This window comes from Myotis daubentonii, chromosome 7, assembly GCF_963259705.1.
Source record: "Myotis daubentonii chromosome 7, mMyoDau2.1, whole genome shotgun sequence".
Taxonomy (NCBI): Eukaryota; Metazoa; Chordata; class Mammalia; order Chiroptera; family Vespertilionidae; genus Myotis; species Myotis daubentonii.
In genome coordinates, this window is record NC_081846.1 from 40,908,344 (window position 1) to 40,930,514 (window position 22,171).

At 40.1% G+C, this 22,171-nt stretch overlaps 1 protein-coding gene across 1 annotated transcript in view; it reads left to right on the forward strand.

Moving 5' to 3' along the window:
* CCDC141 (coiled-coil domain containing 141) overlaps positions 1-22,171 on the forward strand; it is a 172,738-nt gene that overhangs the window by 92,087 nt on the left and 58,480 nt on the right. Inside the window, exons 7-8 of the mRNA XM_059703945.1 lie at positions 4,647-4,841; positions 17,489-17,661. Coding sequence (XP_059559928.1) covers positions 4,647-4,841; positions 17,489-17,661 — 368 coding nt within the window. The remainder of the gene's footprint in view (positions 1-4,646; positions 4,842-17,488; positions 17,662-22,171) is intronic.

Genomic DNA, 22,171 nt, shown 5'->3' on the forward strand with positions numbered 1-22,171 from the left:
TGACACATGCTTCTGCCAGATGTGATTTTGGTTGGTATTCTTCACCACTGAAATTTTCTTAGTAGTTTACAAATATATTCTCTATTGCTTCGTGTCCATTTTCTCCCACTTAAAAGTTACACTCTAAAGTCAACTGTATAGTGCAAATAATTCACCACACGGGGTTGAATCATTAATTAAATCTCCCCATATACAAAGTTCTCATGTGGAAAAAAAAAAAAAAAGAACCTCAAGAAAACATACTGTGATTCCACTGTTTCTTTTCTAATGGTGTAACTAATATTTTTTTTACTTTTTAAAATCTACTTGCTGGATATTTTTATGCCAATCCATAACTTCATTTGAAGAGCTAACCTGGGACTGTTAAAAAAAAAAAAAAGGAAAGAAGAAATTATTTTCACCTTCTCGTCTATCAGCACTAATCCTCTTAAAAGTGCCCTTTCAATCAAGCAGTCCAAGAGAAGCTCAATTTTCTCAGCAAATAGAATACTGAAATGTGCAGTTTAAAAGGGTTACTACTGTGAGTGAAAAAGGGAAATAACGGCATGACCCACGGATACACCCGGGCCAGGAACACACTGTGCCACACGTCTGTATTGGGCCAGAGATATGAATGCAGCCCTGGCCAACTGAAAAGCCACGGACATGGCAGGTGTTTGGTGGGGACAAGTACTGGAAATATTTTTATTGCAAAGTGACTGAAACTCAGTCAGAGGTTGAACACTTAGCAGGCAGGCAGCCAGGGCTTGGAGAAAACGGACCAAGATTATCACCAGTGGGTTCCTCCAGCCTTGACAACAACGACGACGACAGTTTTAAAATAGTTTGATGAATTCAGATGACTCTGGAAAGTTTTATCTTAAAAAGTGTCCCCTAAGAAAAACGACGGGAGAAATACATCATCAAAATGGTATAGAAATGCATCAGAAACTGCCTATAGATTGCCCAAAGAAAACAGAACCAATTTTTCTTAGAAGATTGAAGAGAAATATTGAGTAGACCCAGCTTCATTTAATACCCACAGCGTTCATGTGAGAATGGAATTAAGACTGGGGATGGTGAATAAGAAAAGATAAGGAGCACAAAATGGTCCTTCACTGTGTCCCTGGAAGATCACAGCCCACTTCTTACAGCACAACGTGGGGTTTCAGTGGGGTTTCAGACGTGGCTCTCCTCCAGAAGTCTCTCTTTAACATTGTTTGCAAAATGTGTGCTACAGGCAGGTTTATGCACACTGTTAGAGAACAGATATTCTCTTCTTATTCATAGCAAAGAGTTTTATTATTTTGGTACAGTTGCTAAGCAAAATTAAACTTGAATTTGAGCTGTTAATTCTCAATTATATCTATAATAGCATTGCATTTATTTAGAAGCAATGAGGTTTCTGATTTCAAGTCAGAAAATCCCAAGGCCATATACAACTTTGATCATTTTCATGGCCTTATCCAGGCCTTCTGGAAGTTTCACCTCTATCATTTTAAGCTAATATGTTTAATCTTCCTGTGGTTTTAAAAAAAACACTGTATATAACCAGTATAAAGAGCTAAGGCAGGATACTGGTTGGGAGAGCAGATTCTAGGGTCAAACCTCCTGAGTTTGAATTGTGGCTCTGTCAGTTACTATCATGGAGACCTTGGGCAAGTTCCGCCTCAGTTACCCCATCAGTAAAATGAAGATAATACTAGATCCTACCTTGTAAGGGTGTGGTGAAGATTACATGAGATAACGCATGTAAATCATGTGGCACAGTGCTGGCATTTAGAAAGGAAAATCAACCCTTACTGTTTGGCAGACAGTTAAGCCAACATCCTAGAGTTTAGTGTTGCCCAGGCTGAGTGGACTTCTCCACATCCTAATTTTGTCTCCGTTCTCCTTCCCCCTAGCTTCCCCGGCCTCCCCCAGGGTTTCTGTATTTCTTATATGGTAGTCCTCTAATGAGCACAAAAGGTTCTGGTCAATGTTGAACTTTTTTAAAAGAATTACCTGCTTTAACACATTAAGCTTCCCCTGAGTTCACTGAGGATTAATGCCCACAAATCTGAACTGACAGTAAAGGAGGGGATGGACACAAAAGACAGGAAATGGACTGATTGAGGAGCTGGAGGAATAGGGACAAAACAAAACAAAACAAAACAAAACAAAACAAAACAAAACAGGAAACGGAAAGACTTGTGAAAGCAGGTGAGCACGTAGGTGATACAGCTGCTCTTCATCACAATAACAATGTGTTTCTCAATATTGTTCCAACTGCAGCACTGGTCCCTGAGATGATTAGCAAATAAATGGTGTCTTGGTAAAAAAAAGTGTGTTCAAAGTGTTTCATACCACGTTTCCCTCCAGGAGTCTCAGTGGACATGAACATGTTAAAGTTCTGAGAAGTACTGCAGTAACGAAACCTGCTTTATTTTATTTGATTAATACTGATTAATACATTTGGAGACTCTTCCCACTGTTGTTATTTTACACCTGGGAAACAAGAACATCCATAAGTAACGGACAAATGTCAGGGTACTCATGAACCATAATAACACTGATGAGAAGAAAAGTGGGACTAACTAGCATTTAATGAGCGCCTATTATGTGTGCCAGGAGTGTGCTAACTGCTTGGGAAATACTTGCTCTTTCTCAGAAAAGTTAAGGTAATGGTTTTAAGTGGGAGGGATATTTGCTAAGTGTTTTATGAAAGAAAGAACGTCATGGCACATGCTAGCTGTCCTTAAGCGGGGACAAAATAACTCTTTAAATAAGGAAGGATCTTGAGAACTCACACAGCCTCTCTTCATGCCTAAGAGTATTGCTTTTGCACTCACTGAGAAGCTGGGAGATTTTGGAGTTTCTCTATCCTCACTTCCCTGGAATGTAGCATTATATACACACCTGTGAACTTGTCCTAATTCTGCTTTTTATTGTATATGTAACCTTGAGCAGCATACTTCTCTGAGCCTATGTAAACACTGGAAAAATGATGTCATCTAACTGAAGTTGTGAGGTTTATACATACAAGGCACAGGTTTATAACAGCTGCTAAAAAATGCCAATCCCTTAATCTACTGTTCTTACCATTTTTTTATGTCAATTGATTATTTTATTTTTTTAATGTTTTTAATTTATTTTTATGGATTTCAGAAAAAGGAAGGGAGAGGAAGGGATAGAAACATCAGTGATGAAAGAGAAACATTGATGAGCTGCCTCCAGCATACCCCCCCACTGGGGATCAAGCCCACAACCCAGCATGTGCCCTAACTGGGAATCAAACTGGAGATCTCTTGGTGCATGGGTCCATGCTCAACCACTGAGCCCCACTGGCTGGGTTCTACTGTCCTTACTTTTGTATCCATTGATCAAAGTGTCATTCTCTTACACAAATACTAGAACAGGTTCTTTGGAGTCCATAAAATCATATGTACTCTTTCTACCTTCAATACCCACTAATTGTCATTTAATTATTACCAGATTGTCTCTGTGTATATGTTTTTAGGACCAACATATATATATATATATACACATATATATTTAACAATGTAAGTATATATAAAATAGCAATTTATGTATTTATTGTTAAAGGAAAGAGCTACATTTTATTCTTTATTTATATTCCCCAAGACATCTATTCTAGCCTAGTGCTAGGTATATAGTATTTGGTATGTCTTGTGAAATGAATGAATGGAAATAGTAGTGGTAAATTGCAGTAAAATTATACTTATTTTATCCAATATAATATAATTAATGTGACTTAATAATAAACATTTTGCACTAGGGAACAAGCCAGGTTGAGTCAGACTGCCATTTTGAAATTTGGTGCTAAATTTCTGATGCTTTACAAACAACCTATGTTTGCACTTGATCTCAGCTAAGATGGAAGGTAGAAAATTCACAGATGAGAATGGTTCTGGCTTCTGTTCTTGGCAAGAAATTTGAATTTCCCTTTAAATAAATTGACTGTTAATGTGTTCGGTTGACACCAACTCCTATTTTCTTTCTTCTCTCCTTACTGTTTTTCATCCTCATGCAACAGAACCTAAAAAGCTGCCTCCTTTTCATTTTCTGAAATGTTTATATATCACTAAGAGTGAAGCATTGAGAGGTGAAACAGGCCAGGAATGAGGGGGTACTGCACAATTTCAACGATTACTTTTGTGGAGAATAACAGCTGTTAATGTCAGTTTTAAGTGTAGGCAGATGAAAAAACAACAGCCATAAAAAATGAGATTTCCCTTCCTTTCTTGTGCATTTTTGCCCACATTGGCAGTGAGACTGAACCGTGAGAGACTTTTTTATATTTAAAGGAGTAAAAGGTCAAAATGAGTTAGAAATTGAGAAATGCTGTTGACCCCATTTCGGTGTGTTTTCTGGTCACATTAATGGGGAATGGAAGTGACCCGTGTTAAGGGCATACAGACACTCCATCAGTCACTCATCACAAATGACCTGCCCCTTTTACATCATTTCCTCTCCCTTTTTAGCCTCTTTTTAAAATCTACATGTTGGTACTCATAGCTGGAATGTAGCATTTACTCCTTCTTGATTTGAAAGAATAATGACAGATTTATGATATGTTCAACACATCTAAATGCTCTCTGACTCGTACCGGAGATGATGGAAGGGTAGGAAGTGTAAAATGGACTGAAGACAATGATCTCTCGTAGGAATGGAATGCCGCTGTTGAGAAGCTGAAGAGCGAGGCACTTGCGATTCTGCTGTCCAAGGACCAGGTGGAGAAAGAGCACCTACAGCTGTCTAACCAGAAACTGAATCGGCTTCAAGAAGAATTTGGTCAGCTCATCGCGGAGAGGAAAACCTGGTTAAAAAAGGCCAATGATTTCTTTAACAGCGCCAACAAGGTCAGTGCGCAATCACGTTGGTCATTTTAGGCAAATGGGGCAGTTCCCTAAGAGACCCATTACTTCAACAGGCTGGAGCACATCACAGAAAGGGAGATTTCATGAAGAGCTGCAAAATTGACGGCAGCAAAGAAGAGCTTTGAAATTATAGTCTTATTATGGCCATTATCTGGTTCTCAAAACTAAGAGACTCAATGCTTTAACATGTAAAAAGTCACTTTTAAAAAATTATTCATAGGACTTTATAGAGCTGTTGTTGGTCTGTTTGGGAATAGGGGGAATAATTGTGCCCACCGCTATAGTGCTTCTCACGGAGGAAGGGAATTATAAAATATACCAACGTTAAAAAAAATGTATCTTGAAGCTTTTACCCAAAGGTCTCTCTCTCTCTCTCTCTCTCTCTCTCTCTCTCTCTCTCTCTCTCTCTTTCTCTCTCTCTCTGTCTCTCTCTCCTCTCTTCTCTCTCTCTCTCTCTTAAATCTTCTTTCATTATCTGGTAAAAAAATATGAGTAGTGCAAGCCTTCTGCATGCAAACCTTAAGTCTAGAAACAGACACTTGACTTGACCTGCCCGCCTAGGTCTTGGCCTTTGAAGCCAGCTGAAGAGAGAGCTTTTCTTTGGGTGTCTCCAGGTCTTCTTGAGTTGGAGAATGCTCTGCTTCTCCTGGCTGATTCATTTCATGTTGATTATGGTAGGTGGCTCCTGCTCTATGGTGATGTCTACTTGTTCACATCACTTGCATAGGGCTCAGTGTCTGAGGCTAGTGACCTTGTCTGAAACTTTTTTTCCTACCAGTCCTAATTGAATATACCCCTTCAAGCTGCCTTATTGGAATTTTTTGATACCTTAAGTATCACTGAATTTTTAAAAACTGGACAATGTGGCAGGAAATGAATGGGGAGCCCCTAGAAGCTCAGTACAGTGTGATTTAAAGTTACAACATCAATGCTCTGAATACAATATCCAGGTATATATCAACTTAGTTACTTAACGGTGAACTCTTTTACTAATAGGAAACATTTTGAAAAGGTTGAATAATAAAATTCCAAAATGGAGGTGCTGGAGTTACAGCTAAAGAGATATTTATTGACAAATTATTTGTCGCGTGGGCTTGGGATGTGTTTGTTGTACGAGAAGAAACAAACGGCATGTTACTAGAGCCACTGAGCCAACGAGACAGACAGTAGGTGCTAAGTTCCCGTTCAGCGCCCTGTTTCTGAAGAAGAGACTTTTTTGTGTGTTGTTGTTAATCCTCACTTGAGGATATTTTTCCGTTGTTTCTTTTTCAGAGTGGAAGGGAGAGACAGAGAGAGAAACATCAATATAGGAGAGCCAAATAGTTTCGTTGCCTCCCCACCAGGGCCAGTGATTGAGCCTGCAACCGAGGTAAATGCTCTTGACCAGAATCGAACCCACAAACCTTCAATCCCCTGATCAATGCCCTAACCAATTAGACTAACAGGTTTGGGCTGAAGAAAAGACTTCTTAACTTGCATTACACCCTCATTCTACAAAATAAGGGGATCATCTGCCAGTCAATTAATGCTGTTTCTAAGGAAAACAGTTAAAGAACCTGTTGCTATCGGAAAACAATGCTCCTAGTTCGGATCTATCCTATATAATAAAAAAGGCTAATATGCAAATTGACCCAATTGCAGAATGACCAGTCGCTATGATGCACGCTGACCACCAGGGGACAGACGCTCAATGCAGGAGCTGCCCCCTGGTGGTCAGTGCCCTCTCACAGGGGGAGTGCCACTCAGCCAGAAGCCGAGCTCACTACTGGCGAGTGCAGCGGCGGTGGCGGGAGCCTCTCCTGCCTCCGCAGCAGTCTGACATCCCCCGAGGGCTCCCAGACTACAAGAGGGTGCAGGCCCGACTGAGGGATCCCCCATCCTGAGTGCACGAATTTCATGCACTGGTCCTCTAGTAGTTTATAGGCTTGCAAATGGAGAATTCTTTTTCTTCTCTCTCTTTCATTCTCTCACTTTCTGGCTCTTGCTTTCTCTGCTCTTTTATTTGTTACCTTTCCAGGGAGATTCCCCCCCCCGCCCCCCCGATAGTATTCATGGTCTTGAGGAAGAAAGAATGATATGTATATATTTTGTTGTTGTTGTTGTTGTTGTTGTTGTTGTTGTTTGAAATAGTAATTTTTTAAAATGAAGAATTAAGTGGTTACTTTTTCCAACTCGTATAGTAATTCAGGTCAGATCCCGAAAGCTCATCTTTCTCAACCCTAAAATCTTGATTTGTAGATCCCCTATTTCATCATTTGAATGCCACGGCATTCAAATTGCAAGTTCAGGTGGGAGTTATCCATACTGTGTCATTCTTTATGGTCGAGAGCACTTATAAAGGTGTAGAATTCTTTCTCCCTTTTCTAAGCATCAAGGAAATAATTTCCAGCTCCAAAGCTAAGAATTCAGTGTGAAAGGTGATGGGCACTTCTACTTCAACAAAAAATAGAAGCTGCAGTTTGGAACGGGGATGCTTAATTATGACTCTTGAAATTAAATACTTATTATATTATTAAGAAGTAATAAATGATGAACTAGCAGTGGATAAATCCATTTAAATTAAAGAAGGAAACCCTTCTCAAAATTTGTAAATGGTATTTTTATATTTCTGATTTATATTGTGGAATCTCCAAATTTTACAAAATTCTCACTACTTCATCTAGTTTTTGGTATAACACTCATCTTAAAAAATCTATAAGCTAACATATTAACAATTTGTGAAATTCAATAAAATGATTATCGCTAATTGTCCACATTGACAGCAGTACCCACTCACTGCCTTTGACTATTTCTTAATCCTGCTAGGGATTGATGATTACCCAAGGCTCAAAACCAAGTCTGTTTCTTACCCAGGGCGTCCACTGCCTTTGGCTTGATGTGTACCTGGAGTGAACAGTAGGTGGCAATGTAAGCACACAGGATCTTGGGATTATTGCTAATCATGTTTTCCATAAACCAGCCGCTGGGAGATTGGGCCATAGGGCTCAAGAACCTGAGATACTTCCTTATCCTTTTATCTGCTGTATTTGCTGGACCTATTTGCTAAATCAACCAACAAATAAAAGTAGGCGTTGGTTGTCAACATTGGATGATAACTGATTGGAGGAGAGTTTTTCTAATTACTAAAATTTTCTTTAATTTTTTATTGATTTCAGAGAGGGAGAGGGAGAGAGCTATAGAAACATCAGTGATGAGAAAGAATCACTGATCGGCTGCCTCCTGCATTCCCCGTACTGGGGATAGAGCCCGCAACCCCAGGCATGTGACCTTGATCAAAATCGAACCCAGGACCCTTCAGTCCACAATGAGACACTCTATCCATTGAGCCAAACCAGCTAGGGCTCTAATTACTAGGTCTTGCTAAGAGTTATGAGGACATGGTCATGAAATAGTAACATAGCACCTATGATAACTCATCTTGATCCCCCCATATTTTCATCTTTCATGATTATATGTTATTTATTATATTTCTAGCATGTTCACAAGAAGGAAGTGCTGGTTAATATGTGGTGATTGCCCAAATGTATTTATCATTCTTTAGGGAATGTGGTTTGAATCAAACAGAGATAAAAATGCATAATAGGTTTCAAGAGCAGAACAGTGTGAGTCTCTATTTATATAACAACGATGATTGAACCCAAAGCTGTAAAACATGGCTGATTAGTCATAAAGTTTTATATTCCACATTTTCCATTCCCAGGCACATGATTTCACTGGGGAAATCAATCAGAGGAGAGAGGCCAAAACCACACGGTCTGATCCTTGGGTGGCCAGCCTAAAAGCAAAGGTGCAGCAAAAGTTGTGGCAGCCCGAGGAACACACCAAAAGCAGTTTGAAATGTCACGACTGTCGGGATTCTACTACTTCTACAGTCACCACTGAAAAGTCAATGTCCTTTAAAAAAGATGATGTTACTTTTTCAAGATATTTACAGTGATGCAAAACAGTAATGTCTGCAGCAACGTTATAGTTACAGATGAAAACAAAATAATTAAGCATGGAATTTAGTACATTTTTTTTCATTTATGTATACACTAGTCTACCTTTTTCCAGAATAGATACCTTTTAGCCCAGATGTAGGAAACTATTAATTAAAATTGACCAGTTGTTGTGTGGAGTGAAAAAAGAAACTTATCCAAATAAAGGACCCGCAAAATATTATCCAGAAGGAATTTGAAGTGATATACATGAATTCAAGAAATTAAGCTAATTGTCACTAGACATCACTCCCTCCCTTCTTCCACATTTGCATTCAGATAATATGTTGTGTATCGGCTGTCCTCATGCATTGTATGGGTAGTTGAGCTAAAGTAACAGAAATACAATCTTTGCCTTCAAGACGCTCTGTGCCTAGTTTAGAGGAGAGGCAAGGGACAGAGTGCCGTGTGCTGTGGGAAAAGCTTCAATGGAGTAAGCCCAGCGCATTAGGCAACACAGAGACAGGGCCTTGACCTGGCCCAGGGGAAACAGTGTCAAGGAGGTGACCACTGAGTTAGACTTGGAAGGCTGGGGCAGAAAGGCACTGGGGGAGGACTGCATGGTACAAAGTCATGCCATGAATGGGGAATCTCAGGTAATTCATTTTGCCAAGAGTATATGGTGTAAGCCCAGAGTGATAGGAGACCAAAGTGGTAGATGCAGGCAGGCGTCTGTTGGGAAGGGTCTTGAATAGCATGCTAAGAAGTTTCTGTCTCATGCTGAACATGTCCTTAAATAGGCAGAGATAGTAAGATTTTTGAAAAAGTAGTGATGAGGCAAACCTCCTCCTGTAGAAGCAAGTGATATCTTGAGTTACTCTCCTTTCTACCTCCCTCTGAGAGACTGGTTTAGAAACCTTTGGTTTTACAGCTCAGGGACAAGTTTTTTAAACCATAGTAAATATTTGATAAGTATGGCTAAATTATTAGCATAGAATTATTAAAGCATATCTAATAGAAACAATTATAAAAATCAAGGAATACTTTTAATATCTTACATTTCTCATGAGAGCCCACAACTCAGTCCATATTTAATAGTCTTATAATAAAGACACTCAATTTTTTAAAATTTTATTTTTTATTGACTTTAGAGAGAGGAAGGAAGAGAGAGAGAGAAACATCGATGTGAGAGAGAAACATTGATTGATTGCCTCCCACATGTAACTTGACTGGGGATTGAACCTACAAACCTGGGTATGTGTACTGACTAGGAATCAAACCCACCACCTTTTGGTGTAGAACAGTGGTTCTCAACCTTGGCTGCACATTAGAATCACCTGGGAATCTTTTTGAAATCCTGATTTCTGGGCCTCATCCGCTGAAAATTCTGTTTCTTTGTTACTAATGTTGTGGCCCCACCCCATAACAAAGAAACAGAATTTCTGGAGGATGAGGCCCAGAAATCAGGATTTTAAAAAGATTCCCAGGTGATTCTAATGTGCAGCCAAGGTTGAGAACCGCTGGTGTAGAGGATGATGCTCCAACCAACAGAGCCACACTGCGGGGCAAGACACTCGATTTTATTATCACTCATTCATGAGTATCTTTCACAATAAAGTTATCAATTCACTTCTAAGTCTTGAGTGTATTAATTAGTTTCCCTTTCGATGGCAATTTTCTCGCTTGTATGAAAGGCATTTTAGGTAGATTTATTTTCCTTTGCTAAAGTAAAATTCCTCAAGGGTGAGAAACATGTCCATTTCACTTCTTTTTCACCAGAAGACCTAGAGAGTGCCTTGCAGGTAGTGATGCTCAATAATTATTTGAATGATTAAAACAGTGAAGTATTAGCAACTATGGAGTGTCAAGGCCAAGTACCTTACATTGATCATAAGAGATTATATTGATCCAAGGAAATTGGAATGAGAGCACTTTGAAAAAGGGGAGCTTAGTCAGTACCTGAGGAACTCAGATTTCAAGGAGACGCGTCATCACACAAATCGCTTCCTCTGAGAATCTCCATGCAGCATTAATTGCTTATTTCTTACGATTCCCTCAGTATTTCTCTGTGCTCTTTACAAAGAGATTATGTCTTAATCACTTTTGTAGGCCACCTAGTGTTCAAAGATTTGTTGAATGCATGACTATGTGACAAATCAATTTACATGTTGAGCTTGAATTTCCTCTTTTCTAAAATAGGTCTAACAATCCTTATCTCCTTCAGGGAATACCATTCAGAAATAAAAGTTCTTATAATTGGTGATACATGTACATAGTCTTTTCAGAGTAGCACTGAAGTATAAATAAATGGAATCATGGAGTAGTAAGTGAAAACTCAGAAATGTTTGCTAGTGTGACACTTTTCTGAAATAACAGAGTGGAGTGTGGAACCAGGCTGCCTGGGTATGAATCTGGTCTCAGACATTGATTAGCTCTCTGGCCTCGGGCAGTTATTTAACTTCCCTGTGCATCTGGCTTCTTCATCTGTAAAATAGAAATAATAATTACATGTACCTCACAGAGTCATTGTGTCGTCTGAATGAATTAATACAGGACTAGTGCATAGAACAGCTAAGCCCTCACTAAGGGGTAGACATTATTTTGTCATTATGTTTTCATTTAATACTGCACTAGCTCCTCTAATATGACTTAAATGCTCTTGTTCATTTTCATATCCCCAGCACACAGCAGAGTATATGCCCCATAGATTTCAATACATATTTGCTGAATAAATGAAAAAAAAATGCTTTGCATATTGTGAATGGACATTTTTCCATGTTAATATTCCCAAGTTCATCCTAAAACCATTTAGGTCATTTTAGATAAAAGAATTAAAAAATTATAAATAGGGACTGGCCAGCTAAAGTTCTACTTATGGGTTGAATTTATCCATTTCTAAGATGGATTTATCTCAAAGAAAGTAAGGGGTGGTCCGTACATAAACTTCCTACATTCCTTATTGATAAAATGCTTCAGGTACATGCTACCTTCAATCCCAGACTCTCTCTTCCAATGTTTTTTCAGCTTTTCAGATTGTGAGGCCAAAAGCTGCTTAGGTACTCTTAATTTGGACACCTGCCATTAGCATTTCTTTTTAAAAAAAATATATTTAATTGATTTTTTACAGAGAGGAAGGGAGAGAGATAGAGAGTTAGAAACATCGATCAGCTGCTTCCTGCACACCTCCTACTGGGGATGTGCCCGCAACCCAGGTTCATGCCCTTGACCGGAATCGAACCTGGGACCTTTCAGTCCACAGGCTGACACTCTATCCACTGAGCCAAACCGGTTTCGGCTGCCATTAGCATTTCTAATCCACCTTGTTATACTGAGAGCACAGAAGGGATTCTTGGGCCCAGCAGCAGCAACCTTGGGGAGGCAAGGAAGGAGCCGGAGCCCCAGTAAGGGGCAGAAAAAATGGGGAGCTGAAAATCATGTCCCCCTTTGCCCTTGACCGTCATGGCATTGAAAAGCTGGGGTGGATTTGGACAGGCCTGAAATAGGAATCCGCTTGCCATAGTGGGAGCCATCATAAGTTACCCCAGGTGATCTTGAGGAGAAACACTGAACCTTTTTGTCTTTAAAAAAACCGAACCTGTGCTCTAATTAAAAGCTGAGTTGAATTTGTATCCTTAGTAATTATAAAGGTTCCAACCAAACTCATTTTCTGGCCTTTGGCCTCATGGAAAGAAATTTTCAAGGTTCAGCAATGTTTGTTTGTTTTTTGTGTGTATATGTTTCTATATTTATTCTCTTCAAATTAGTCAAGAAAAGCAAACAGTATTACATATTAAACACCTTTGGGCAACAGCATGGTATAAGAAATATGCTAAATGACTTGCTTAATTTACTAATCTCATAGATATTTAAAAACACACACAAATATGCCATGTCATGATACCATCTCTATTTTATTTGGGGCAGCCTGCTTTGGATATTAACAAGGGAAAAAAGAAAGATCTTTATTAGCATCTTAAGGAACAGAAATCAATCAACTTCTTAGTTTTTTTTTTTCCTAAACCAGTGCCAAAAGAGCTTGTTCATCTGCTTCTTATCTGCCTAAGAACTGACTGGTGCCATACAAAATAGTCAAGAAGAGGTAGGCCCAGAGAGAGGAAATGCTATACTTGTGCCTGTATCCTTTCTTTCCTAAACCAGTCATAAAACCTTTATTTGACCAGCACATACACGGTTTGAAGAAAGAGGGGGATGTGAAGAGAAAAACTAAAGGTGAAACATTAATGGCAAAGGAGTTTACGTGGGGGGTCACCGTGTTCTTACCGGAAAGAAGCTGTTCTGTACCATGTGTGCAACAAAGAGAGTCTTTGCAGGCTGGATCCAGTGTATCAGGTTCCTTACGGGTACGGTAGACAGAAAAGCACTGAGTTCTATTTTGGGAGCAGATTAAGTGAGAGCAATGATACTTAGATCATTTCTGAAATTGGCACATGGATTCCTCATCAAATTCTACATGGGAATATGAGAAGCAAGCTCTGCATGTGACAATCACAGAGAGTATAACCTTCTTGAAGGAGGCCTCCTCTTAAAATGAAGAAGTTTAATTCCGTGTTCATAGATTATTCCTGTTAGGTTTAGGTGAGGATTAAGGATAAGGAATCAGCTCTCTTGTAGAATCTAGCCCAGGGGTGGGCAACCTTTTTGTGAGTGTGTGCCAAAACCAGCAAAATCTCTGACTCAAAATTCTTCTGCGTGCCAACCCTAATTTTTTGAGAACATGTTATGCCTACTTGATATCTCTTAAGGTGTACATATGTGAAGAACCTTGAAGAAATAATAAAATTCATTCAAGTGACAAAAACACAGTATATGATGATGAAAAATACATTTATTTTTTAATGTATACATGTACACTGATAGTCCGACAGAAAACTTTATGACTCCGTTTGATATTATCAGGGGGACTTTTGCTGCTGCATCACTGATGACAGAGACTTTACATCAGGTTTATATTTCGTGACCTTCAGAGATATGCACGAGCTACTACTTTCATCCATCGGGCTTCTCCTATTATGAGACTTGACAAAATTCATCACTGAGAACAAAGATTCACAAGCATATGTGGATGAAACCAAAACACTGGTCAGATCTAGGAAGGCAGGGAGAGTTAAAGCAGAGGCATAGAAATTGCTCTTCCCCTCTCTCGCCAATCCATGTCTACAGTCTTTAAGATAACTTGTTATGTAAAATTATTTCTTTATCTAAGATGCACCTACATTGAATTTATCTGAAAAATAAAAAAGTTGATATTAAGAAAAAAATTGTAAATGGAAGATTATAAGAGAGGGTTTCACGTGCCAGCAAAAGTTACTGGCGTGCCATGTTTGGCACGCGTGCCAGGGGTTGCCCATCCCTGATCTAGCCTATGTGACCAATAGAAAGTATTTTGCAAATTTGTATATTTGTTGAGCTGAAGAAGGAATGAAATCCCTCACTTCCTTTCTACTGCCATCATTCCAGTAAGTGTGATATATAGAGCAATTCATAAGTAAATGCTTTTGACACTTGGTCTTTCGGAGAGAAAAACTCTGGAAGGAAATTTGGCTATTTTCTTTCTAAGTTATGGACTGTCTTGGCATTTGATACAATACCTTCTCCTTCCAGTGAATGTGCAGCCATTCCAGTTCTTTCCATGCTATTAGGAAGCAGTACTTTCACAATAGTATTCAGAAATGCAACGGGGTCATAGGACACATACATTTAATGTGCACGTGGCTTCAGAATCTAACTCCTGTGAAGGTGAGGCCAATGCCTAACCCACTGGTGTGAGAGTAGCAGCTGTTCAGTGGGCCACAGAGGAGAGACCCAGGTGGGTGGCCATGCACTTCTCGGTGGTTTTTGAAAGATGTGAGCCATCACTCAAGATTTAGAGTAACAGCCAGTAAATATTTTCTGAGTACTTACTACACATGCGCCATCACACACTAAGTACTTTCATAACAGCTTAATATTAAAACAGAGTGGAGTTAAACTTGCAGGCAAGGAAAAGCACTTTGGGATTCTCTGTCCTTTTTCATTCACCCTAGGAAGTTGAGAATTATCTTAAGGAAGACAAAAGGGAATGCTGTGACAATTGCATACAACAGACTTTCCCTTTATTCCTCCCTCTTGTGTAGCTCAGTGGCCCTCAGTGCTAAATGCGACTATGTATTACTGTGAGCACTAGTTTACATATACTCAACTTTAAGTGTGATTTAAGGGAATTCATGGTCATTGTGAATCCAACAGATCTTTGCTTTAGGCACTCACTTTAAAACTAACCCTTGATTAACAAGAGACTCTGCTTTATTCATACTAAGCAATAAGAATTTAAAATATAAAACAAAATTCCAGAAACAGTGGTTTTTGCCAGGTGGTGCTTCCATGTGTTAGGGAACGATCAAGAGAGTAATTCACATCATCTTTTCTAATAGCATCTTGGCTCTGTTGCCACCTGCAGGGGGAAAATGGATTAGTTGAGGAAGAGTTCTTCAGGTTCAAAGTTGCTTTAGTAAAGCAATTTCTCTTTTAGATAAAGTTCTATGTAGCTAAGAGACATCACTCAACCTTTCTCTGTATCTTCCCTCACAGGTAAGAAGGAAAGGTAGACACTTATTTATAAGAAGTAAGTTTTAAAATCCTACCTTTTAAACCTAAGATTAACAGGCTTCTTGGAAATGTCCCTTCTTTCTTAGCCTCCCATAGTAAGTCTTTGCCACATGCTGCCATCGCCCTTGGTTTTAAAGCTGACCCTGGGGGCCAGACAAATTGAGTGCAAATAGCAATCTGCCACTTAGTAGAGGTGTCACTTTGTGCGATTTATATAACCTCTCTGGACTGAGTTCCCCCAGTCGTATAATGGGGAGAATTTCTAGCTCCCTCCCTGGCTGTGAAGGACAATGTGCTTGAAACTCAGCAGACTTTAAAAAATATTTGTCAAGTGATGGAAAATAATTGTGAAACAAACAGTATAAAAGGAGCACATAATTCGCATTAGATTGTGATTATTATTATTACTTGCTATCAGCTATTAAATGGGAATGATTTTTTTTGTTTTAAAAATATATTTCTATTGATTTCAGAGAGAGGGAGAGAGAAAAACATCAGTGATGAGAGAGAATCATTGATTGGCTGCCTCCCTGCTGGAGCTTGAGCCTGCAACCAGGGCATGTGCCCTGACCAGGACGAACCCTGACCTCCTGTTCATGGGTTGGTGCTTAACCACTGAGAAACACTGGGTGGCAGAAATTATTTCATTTTTAAGCATTCTAAGTAATAAACAGAAAGAGCAGATTCATGAGACAGGAGCACATTGGTGAGAGAACAGAATATCAACATATATGTAATACGACAGTACTTGAGAGATTTCATTTGTAAATTCAATTTTTTCCAGTTCCAATTCTGCCATTAAAACTCACTCCTAAGGTGGTGGTCACGGCAGGCATGGGTGCGCTCTCACAGCTCCACAGCTGTATCTCCTACATTTGGCTTAAACTGTGTCCCTCCCCATCAGCCCAGCTGGCTCCCCTGGTCTCTCTCAGCTCTCTGTGGTGCTCGACTCACAAGGCCATCTGCTCTCATTGCTCCTGTGGGGTCCTCCTACTCCACCTGGTAGGCCCCTGCTGAGCTCACTGGCTTCCAGCTCAGCAGTCAGGGAGGGTGGACTTCAGGGCCCCAGCTGTCAGTGGCACTGTCAAGCTTACTGGGGTAGGCTCTCCAGGCTGGTATGAAGCATCCTGAATGGTGGCTTCCTCCAGTAGTGCCAGAGGGCAACATGGCAAGAGCTCCCTTTGCTATTCAGCTTTTCTTCACCTTACCTAACTCATCCTGCTAGCCAGGCTCAAGTTCAGAGATGGGCTATGAGGAGACCCATGAAGACCACTATACTCTGCTCTCTTTCTCTCATGTTACCACAGTCCTCTTTTATTTTCTTGTTATCATATACTCCTCTTTCATAATGCCCCAAAACATTACTCTATGTTAATTCTATAAACCAAATCCCCCATGCTTATTTGTTGATCTGCTAATAAAGGAAGAAAATCAAAGAATTCAAAAATCTTCTCTCAAGACAATATCTTAGTTTGCAAAAAATATGTGTTTTTTTCTGCATAATCTATTTGTATGCTGGAAGCTAAATATTACCTTGCTTTTAATCTTTTTACTGCTTCAGAGCCAAATTCTAATCTTCTCTGTAGAGAGATGAATGTCTATGGATGGAGTAGGCAGAAGGTCTTCTACTTGGATAGCCAAGGGCAAAAGCACATTAGTAAGTTTTTGGCTATTTCCCTGCAGTGTTTCAGTTTGAAAGTGCAATTTATTGGGACATTTTCTTTTAAGAATATTACAGAGACATTCAGGTTATGAGAGTGTGCATAATATTTTTAAAACATTTCATCCATTATTTGTATGCCAATAATAAACCTGGCCTTCTAAATTCTACTCAGTTATAACTGTTGTCTAGGTACGTTCTCAGTGTAAACTATTTTGGTGATTTTAAGGTGCTGACACTTATGTATGCTGAACTAAGCTGTGATCAGTTTCTCTAAACGGAGCCTTAAAACTATGCAGCTCTTTTCCAAGACTCAACTTGTTGTTTTGGGTTTTGATTAAACTAATAAATTAAACAGACTGGCTTACTCGCTGGTATTTCATGTACACATCAATGTAGACTTTAAACTAGAAAAGCAGAAAATGAAAGTTTGCTTTCTTTGGCAGGCGTTTGATGTACTTGGAAGAGTCGAAGCTTACCTTAAGCTCCTTAAGTCAGAGGGTTTAAGTCTGCCTGTCTTGGCAGCGAGGCATGAGGAATTACACGGAGAAATTAAAGGCTGCACTGCTGATGCTTTGCAAAAGGGACAAGCCTTAATCAGCCAAGTGGACTCCTGCAGGTGAGTAAAGGCTGCTTCTCCCTCTGCGCAACGAGCCTTTTCACAGTTTCCACAACTTGTTAAAAAATAAGTTGCATGATTTTTTTTTCTGCTTCTGATGCTTTGCTACATTGTGACATGGCTTAGAAGGAGCTACTGGATTTAGGTCAGCAGTGATTCTGAACACAGTATTGCTCAGCCAGAAGTGAGGCCATATTCTGAGCCTGAGGACCTGAAGATGCTAAAGCTTTCCCTCTATGAGTTTCTGAGGAGAGGAGAACAAAAGTGCAAAAGAAGAAACAGAGCGTCAGGTCTCAATGCTTTTTCTTTCCTCCATGGTGGGTTTCTTCCCTTTTAATTCATGAGCCTGAAATCTACCCTGTTTCTTTTTTCCTCTCCGGAAAAAAAACTAAAGCACCAGAATTCCCTTTCATCAATGACTTTGTAGCTCACTAAGCAAAAACCCCAAATAAAAGGAGACATTGTTAACAATAACAATGGCTCACATTTACCGAGAGCCCACCATGTGCCAGGCACTGTGCCAAGAGCCTCATGAATCCTCATAGCAACTCTACAAGGCACATACTATTGATGTTCAACATTTACAAGTAACTGAGATACAGAGAAGTTAACAAACTTGCAAAAGGTCACACAGCCAGTTAGTGGCAGATCCAGAATTCAAATCCATGTTAATGGGTCCTAGACCCCATGCTCTTCACCAGTATGCGTGGAATTATCATTCTTTATGAGCACATTTGGTGAGTGTATCAGTGTGAGTCTAGAATTGAGTGGGAATGAGGAGAGAAAAGGAATGTGAGAAACAAAGAGAATGAAATGGGAAAGTATGAGGAAGAAGAGGGACTGGCTGACAAAAAAGATGAGGGTGGAGATATTGGCTAGGATGAAACGAAGGCAGGGCTTACATTTTGACAGAGAGACAAAAAGGTCTGTGCCAGTGGGTTACGTCCAGTTTTTTATCTTCCATGTCCACAATCTCTGAAACTAAAAAAATTCAATTTGCGGAACAATGAGGCAGGTGGAATATAGTAAAGTTATTCTATTTCTTTGTCCTGCTCTGTGTTAGATGTGTTTAAAAGTATTGATTGGGTAAGTTTGGGTTCAGGGAATTTTCCTTCCAGAAGACAATGTGAAGCCAAACAGATATTTAACCAGGGTTTGTGGTGGTTGCTATGGGACCATAGAAAGCCAAGATCAGAAATGATCCAAGGCTTTCCAGGCGTAGCCAAGAAGCTGAGGCTATGAGAAGGGCAAATGGTTCTCTCCTTTGGAAAGCTAACAACAGTTATAGCTACTGCAGGCGTTTTACGACGGTAAAGCTTCTTTTCTTTAGCTCCGTGCCATATGCAGCAAGTGAAGTGTACACGTGGTCCTAGGAGCCCCAGTGTGCCCATGTCTTGCCCAAAAATGTGATACAAGAGCTGATTCCCTCCCCTCCCCTGGTAATGGTGAAGTCTCCCAGAATGTATAAATGAGAAGATACCCTATGAGGTGACACAGACACGTGTGCCTGGACTCAGGGTACATGTTGGACATGATGTGAGTCCTGAGTCATGTGTGACTGTATTAAGTAGTGGGGTCTCCAGTTATGACTGGGGAATGGTCCCATGTCAGTTCAGCAGGTATTAAGTAGTGGGGTCTCCAGTTATGACTGGGGAATGGTCCCATGTCAGTTCAGCAGGTGGGTCTGAAGCACAGACCGATGTTATTTCTCCATCCAGGCTACTCTTTGCTTATAGTGCTTTCCCTGGGTGTGGGCAGTCTCTTTTCACAACAGGTAGCTCAGGAGGTAGCCAAAGCCTCTTCGCCAGATCTCTGGAGATCTGTCTGTAGTGTGGTGTCCCAGATATTCTAGGTGCCTTGGCCTCCCCGAGGTCTGATCTCTGTCCCCTCAACTCAGCAAGACCTCTGGGCTCCATTTGGGTTCTACTTCCCCAAGCTTTGATCTGGAAATTACCTTCCAGCCAATAAACTGATGCATGTACAAGCCCACCTCATTCATTTCCCTTCTCTCAGGGATCACTGTCCTGTGCTATCTGTTGTACAGTGTCTGAGAACCATGGGTTCACATATTTTGTTTATTTTCTAGTCACTTAAGGCGTGAGGGTAAACCCAGTCACTGCTTTTCTTGGCTAGAAACTGAAATTCCCTATTCAATTTGATGCTTAACTCCTGACATTGGAAAGCTGGTCATAATTTGTTATGACCCTGTTTGCGAAACTTGATCCTGTTTGCTCTACTCAGTAATGCTTTATTTTTAATACTTAGACACAAGAGAAATACTCATTTTATGTTTTATATTATGTTCTATCTTTAGGGTATTCGTGACTGTTTTGGGCCATGTTTATTGACTTAGCTGGTCTCATTCTTTTCCTCTTCTTTGCTCTAGTCTAAATTTATTTATATATTTTTTAAAGAGGCATCTATAGTTCTATTCTTCAGGCTGCTGACTGAGCCTTAATAGAAAAAGCAATAGTTAGGGACCATTTCACAAAACTCTAATTAATGGTTAGGTAACTAGATTTAAAAAATAATTCATAGTATGGTTTCTGTCAATGTCCTAGATATATGAGCTTCTGTAGTTGTTCCAAAGTGCTTGGTTGCCCTGAGAGTTCACTATATTTTATTTAAAAATACTATTTTCATTGTTGCAGGAGGAACTGAAGGTAAAGTAAAATTGTTACTTGGCAAAGGACATTTTTTATTCAGAAGGTAGATGTAGAATAGAAAGCCATTGAAAATCGAATTGAAATGCATTAGAATCTCAGTTGCAAACCAGAGCCATATGCAGCTCCTGGCCTCGACCCCATGCATTCCATTGGGGACTTGCTTCCCTTCCTCATCTGATGACTTATCTGTTCAATGACCTGAGTCACCATCACAGGAAAGAAGCAGAACCTATGAAGGAGTTTTCAAGTTGCAGCCACTGCTGGAGGGAAGTGGAGTATTGATTGGTGGCAATGGAGATAAATGTCAATTTCAACAGTGCTAAGTCCATGTTATTGAACATCACAATGGCTTCCTAGGCTTTTGAATGACAGCCACACTGCTAGGTCACAAAACACAGAGGTTCCTACTACCAGATGTTTGGAAACTGGTATGGATAAGACACTTAAGAGTTACTGTCAAAAGAGTTCTATTTCATGCATTTTGAGGGCCCAAACAATGTCATGACTTTTAAACTTATCTTCTGTGAACCCCAGTTTCCTCATCTGTAAAATGGAGCTATACATTTCATAGAGGGTTGGGTGTTTTGTTTTTATCTTCACCTGAGGGTATGTTTATTGGTTTTAGAGAGAGAGGAAAGGAAAGAGGAGAAGAGAGAAAAAAGCATCAATGTGAAGAGAAACATTGATCGGTTGCCTTCCGTATGTGCCCCAAACAGGGATTGAACCCACAACCTAGATATGTGCCCTGACTGGGACTCAAACCTGCAACCTTTTGGTGTAGGGGACAACTCTCCAACCAAGGGAGCCACCTGGCCAGAGCATTGTGTTTTAAAATCAAGTGAGCTAACACCACTCTTGGCACATAAAGAGTGCCCAATTAATAATTGGTTCACTTGTTTATTTATTTATTTTACTTTCTATACAAAGAGCTTTAAAAGCTAATAAATACTGAGTCACATGGTTGTTTTAAATGATTACAGTAGAGTCAGCTTCACCAAATCATATTCATTTTTGTAGCTGGGGAAGGTTATATTTGAAATAGGACAGATAAACATTTATCTTAATGTAATAAAAGGCAGAATTTAGCATTGGGACAGAAAGGAATTTCAGAGACCCTTAGATCTGATTTTTTTTTCCTTTTAATAAAAAAAACAAAAAAACAGGCTCATTTTTCTGAGTTCACATTTATCTGAGATTAAGCCTTCCAGTACATCCGAGACCTTTGCCATTTTTGCTCTGTAATTACTATCTTATTTAGAACAGGTCCACACTGTTTTCCTATCCTAGAATCAAACATCTTTGAAGTTGGAGCAACCTCACAGGGAAATAATGGTTATTTAAATATTTCTTTACCTTTTCTATTTCCTCACTATAATCTATCTATATATATAAAAGGCTAATATGCTGTGTCTGACCATCCGACTGGTTGCTATGATGCACACTGACGACCAGAGGGCAGACATTCAACCCAGGAGCTGCCGAGCTGCAATGACTCGGCAGCAGTGGTTCTCGGGTGATGCACCCCAAAACCAGAGAGGAGGGAGCCCGATTCCTCATGGGGCTGTGCGATTCCACCTTCGGCTGCGGGTTATGTTGTTGCTGGGGCACTGTTGGCCCCACATCTGGTTTACTGCACACTTGCATTTGCGTTCCACACCCTGTATGACAGCAACTTTGCAGAGTGCTGTCTCGCACTCGGGGACCCCTCGGGGGATGTCGGAGAGCCGGTTTCAGCCCAATCCCCACAGGCCAGGTAGAGGGACCCCACCTACCAGAGAGACCCCACTCACTCCACAGATGCTGGGGAGGGACCATGGGAGGTTGGCTCCAGGGTGTGTCCGGCC